The sequence below is a fragment of the Clupea harengus genome, chromosome 26, assembly GCF_900700415.2.
Source record: "Clupea harengus chromosome 26, Ch_v2.0.2, whole genome shotgun sequence".
In the NCBI taxonomy this organism is placed as follows: domain Eukaryota; kingdom Metazoa; phylum Chordata; class Actinopteri; order Clupeiformes; family Clupeidae; genus Clupea; species Clupea harengus.
The window spans coordinates 369,779-374,778 of NC_045177.1; the positions used below are offsets into that span (position 1 = coordinate 369,779).

General features: G+C 45.0%; 1 protein-coding gene across 1 annotated transcript in view; it reads left to right on the forward strand.

The window, feature by feature from the left end:
* The window catches only part of LOC105893554 (lipopolysaccharide-induced tumor necrosis factor-alpha factor homolog), a 7,498-nt gene that overhangs the window by 1,827 nt on the left and 671 nt on the right, over positions 1-5,000 (forward strand). Inside the window, exons 2-3 of the mRNA XM_031563424.1 lie at positions 3,391-3,675; positions 4,074-4,218. Coding sequence (XP_031419284.1) covers positions 3,391-3,675; positions 4,074-4,218 — 430 coding nt within the window. The remainder of the gene's footprint in view (positions 1-3,390; positions 3,676-4,073; positions 4,219-5,000) is intronic.

Sequence of the window (5,000 nt, forward strand, 5' to 3'; positions counted from 1 at the left end):
GACGGGGTGGGTTAGTGGGGAAGAAGGGTGCAGGAGATGGTAACTTCTTATGAAAATATAGATCTATTTATTTACAACGGGGGAAAATATAGATCTATTTATTTACAACGGGGGGACTATGTCAACCCCACACATGTGCCAACAAACAGAGATGGCAACTTCTTATGAAAATATAGATCTATTTATTTACAACGGGGGGAAAACATAGATCTATTTATTTACAACGGGGGAAAATATAGATCTATTTATTTACAACGGGGGAAAATATAGATCTATTTATTTACAACGGTAACTTCTTATGAAAATATAGATCTATTTATTTACAACGGGGGGACTATGTCAACCCCACACATGTGCCAACAAAACAAACATCATAATGCAGACAGTAACCCAAGTAATCTGTAACCTGGGCACCTGCTTGGCCGAATTAGGCCCAAATACCGGCACCCTTCTAGGCCCAAGCTGTCTACAGACACTAGGCACGAAACTAGGTTCAACACAAGGCCCCAAAACAAAACACATAAACTAGGCACAAAGACAAGGCATACAGACACAGCACAAAAACAGTGGAACAAAACAAAGCTAACAGTGTCCACACATCTAGACACGTACTGCCTTTCACCTCACACAGGTATGCAGGGAAAGCAGTGCAGTGTGTGAATGTGTATGTGTGTGTGTGTGTGTGTGTGTGTGTTCCCCTTTTCCTAAAGTCCTCTCTCTCTCTCTCTTCTCTCTAATGTCCCTCCTGTTCCCCTTCTCCTAAAGCAGGGCAGCCCCCTGGTGGTCCGCGGCGGCATTGCAGGGGGTCCGCGACATGAGCCTATGTTGATCAGTTCACCATTGAATTATTTTATTTTTATAAATTCGCTTTGATATTTCAACACATTTCCAGATTACTCTTGAATATCGTGAAAAATATCGACGAAAATACAGCGGTTAGTGATCTACCCTGATAACTGCACATATTTAAGTGTTATAGGCAGAATATCTGTGCAGGGGGAGGGGGCGTGGCGGTGGCTAGCGATGCACCCTGATTATTTCACATATTTAAGTGCTATAGGCAGAATATCTGCGCGGGGGAGGGGGCGTGGTGGCGGCGGTTACAAACACGCACGTGCGTGCAGGCACATCAGTGGGCCGCAAATTACTTTCTAGTCAGAATGGTGGTCCCTGGGACAAAACCAGTTGAAAACCCCTGTCCTAAAGTCTTCTCCTATAAATCTCTCTTTTCCCCCAGGCCTAGGCAGTCCCCCAGTGTCCCTACTGTTCCCCTAAAGCAGCAACAGGCGGCCCGCAGGCAAATTGTGGCCCGCCAGTAATTTTTTGGGCCCGTCAAATTATTCCGATCGTAGCCGAGTTTTTTTTAAAGAGACAGTTTTTATAGTACAACATTAATTCATTAAATAATACCCCGCTAATGGCTAGATTAACATTTTACTTTTATTTTGAAACCGGAAACTGGGTTTCCTGTCATTGACTTTTCTGAAGTATTTCATCGCTACACCTCACTACTGACAGATCGCCTGAGGAGAAACAGTGTGTTTTACAGTTATGGCTAGTAATCCTAAACGCCTGCGTCTATTCTCACTGGATGAGACAGTATTTATGTGCACCAACGATGACGAGCCACCATGTTTGGATGACCGTGACGACCATGTTGATGTCAAATTTCAAAAACGTATTAGAAATAGTAATATTATCTAGCATCCTCCTGTTTGTTCTGGCAAGGTAACCCTCTCGTAATGCCTTCGTATGGCTGTCACAGAGAAGTGTCGGTTGGTTTATAACTAGCATCTCTGAATTGACATCGCTAGATCAATGAAATGTAAATGGATCGTAAACCCATGACACTTTTATTGGGGGACTTTTGTAGGACGTTCAATAAAGCTAATTTTAACGTTACCTCACTCAGAAATGACAAGTCACTTTGTTACTTCAAAGCAAGCACCAGTGTCAGTCAGTGAGAGCTGTTTTTGTGCACCAATAATGACAACGTGGATAATCGGCTGTGTTTTCTGTTTGTGAAAGTCAGAAAAAACGTCTTTTAAAATTTGTATCGTCTGAGGTCATATTAGTCTGAGGAGTTAGTCGATAGCGAGCTATTGAGTGCACCAGCCTCATCACTCCTTAAATTGAAGAGACATAGCTAGATCATTGACATTGTACCCTTTGCAAACCGCAACAACTTTGTTGCAGATGAGACACATGGGCTTTCCATTAGTGAAGCCGGGTAAGATGAAGGCAAAGTTTAATAGGCTCTGTTGTCGTTGTCAACTTTCCTCTTCAGACCTTTTGACAAAGACATTGTATGCTAATTTCTCTCTGCACGCTATTTTCCCAAACAATAAACATTGTAAGGAGGTGCGTCAACCAACTATTTCGAAATAAAAGTAGTCTAAGATGGACTATGAATCGGCCTTTAGTAGTAGCCTAGGTCTAATTAGGAGGCTCAATGTTGAAAAAACTTTGTCATTGCTATTATTCACAATAGGCAAGGCTATATTGACAGAGGGGGATAAGACAGAGTTCGTTAAAATAATTCAATTATTCAAACAGACAACCAATGGGCTCATTCACATGGTTTATTATCATTAGTTATTTGTAGTAGACCTATCCATTCTCCACGTAGGCCTAGTTGTTGCGAGTGCACCTATCGCAGCGTCTTAATATGCAGTAACCCAGACTTTGGCCCGCCACCTAGTGGCGAGGAAAAATACTGGCCCGCGGCCCAAGTTACTTGCCGACCCTTGATATAGAAGAAGAGCAAGAGAAAAAAAGGGGAAACTGAGTCTAAATGAATCGGCTGGGAGAGGAGTATGGGCAGGGCAGCAGGAAACCAAAGTTGTCTCTTCATTTCTCTCAATAGGCTCTGTTGTCATTGTCAACTTTCCTCTTTTGACAAAGACATCGTATGCTAATTTCTCTCTGCACGCTATTTTCCCAAACAATAAACATTGTAACATTTTAAGGAGGTGCGTGTACCAACTATTTCGAAATAAAAGTAGTCTGAGATGGACTCTTAAGTAGTAGCCGAGGTCTAATTAGGATGCTCAATGTTGAAAAAACTTCATCATTGCTATTATTCACAATAGGCAAGGCTATATTGACAGAGGGGGATAAGAGAGAGTTCGTTAAAATAATTAAATGATTCAAACAGACAACCAATGGGCTCATTCACATGTTTTTTTTATCATTAGTTATTTGTAGTAGACCTATCCATTCTCCATGTAGGCCTAGTTGTTGCGAGTGCACGAAAGGGACACCTATCACAGCGTCCTAATATGCAGTAACCCAGACTCTGATACTGACCCGCGGCCCAAGTTACTTGCCGACCCCTGCCCTAAAGAGTGTGTGTGTGTATGTGTGTTCCACTTCTCTCTCTCCACCTAGGCATAGGCAGTCCCCCAGTGTCCCCGATGCAGGAGCTGTCTACCCCGCCCCTCACCCAGGCCCCTCCTCCTTCTTACCAATCACAGACCCAGCCTCTCCAACAGGCCCCGCCCTACTCACAGGCCCCTCCCCAGGTGTACCAACAGGCCCCGCCCTACACACAGGCTCCTCCCCAGGTGTACCAACAGGCCCCGCCCTACACACAGGCTCCTCCCCAGGTGTACCAACAGGCCCAACATCAGATGGTCCAGATGACACCTCAGCCAATGCAGATGGCCCAGCAGCGTAAGTGTGTGTGTGTGTGTGTGTGTGTGTGTGTGTGTGTGTGTGTGTGTGTGTGTGTGTGTGTGTGTGTGTGTGTGTGTGAGTGTGTGTGTGTGGGAGTGTGTGTGTGTGTGTGTGAGAGTGTGTGTGTGTGTGTGTGTGTGAGTGTGGCCCAGCAGCCTAAGTGTGTATATTGAGTGTGTGTGTGTGTGTGTGTGAGTGTGTGTGTGAGTGTGTGTGTGTGTGTGTGTGTGTGTGTGTGTGTGTGTGTGTGTGTGTGTGTGTGTGAGTGTGTGTGTTTGTGTGTGTGTGTGTGTGTGTGTGTTTGTGTGTGTATATTGTGTGAGTGTGTGTGTGTGTGTGTGTGTGTGTGTGTGTGTGTGTGTGTAATGTAAACAATCTTGTGTTGTCATCTTCAGCCCAGATTGTGATCTGTTCTGGTGACCTTGGTGACGTCTCCACCATGACGATGTGTCGGAACTGTGGACAGCGGGTACAAACCAGAGTGGTCTATCACAGTGGAGCTTTCGCCTGGTTGATCTGTGGATTCTGCGTTGTGTTTGGGTAACACACACACACACACACACACACACACACACACACACACACACACCCACACACACACACACACACACTAACTTACACACACAGACACTCACACACACACACACTAACTTACACACACAGACACTTACACACACATACACACACACACAGACACTCACACACACGCACACACTAACTTACACTCACACACACACACACTAACTTACAGACACACACACACACACTTACTTACACACACACACACACACACACACACACACACACACACTTACACACACACACACACACTCACACTCACACAGACACACACACACCCACTTACATAAACAGACTCACACACACACACACTCACACACACACACACACACACTCACACACACTCTCACACTCATACAAACACACACACATTAGGGATGTCAGGAGAACCGATACTTACGATACCTTTCGATGCTAAAATAACGAAACACCGGCGATGCCCATTTTTTTAAGCACCGTAAGCACCGTGAGCGCCAATGCCAGCTGTTAGTATCGGTGCTGCACCTCTTCTGGAACTGATGGTGGCAGTATACGCTTCAGAGTATTCCAGTCAACGTTAACATTCAGAAAACCAAGATGGCAACTGCGGCTTCAGCGATCGCCCCACCTCGACTATGGAAGTACTTTGCGTTTGAGGCAGATGACCGTGGCGTTATCATTAATCCGCAGAAGCCATTATGCAAACGATGCTACCGTGGTCTTCAGACCAAGGGAGGTAATACTACCAATTTAGCAAAGCATCT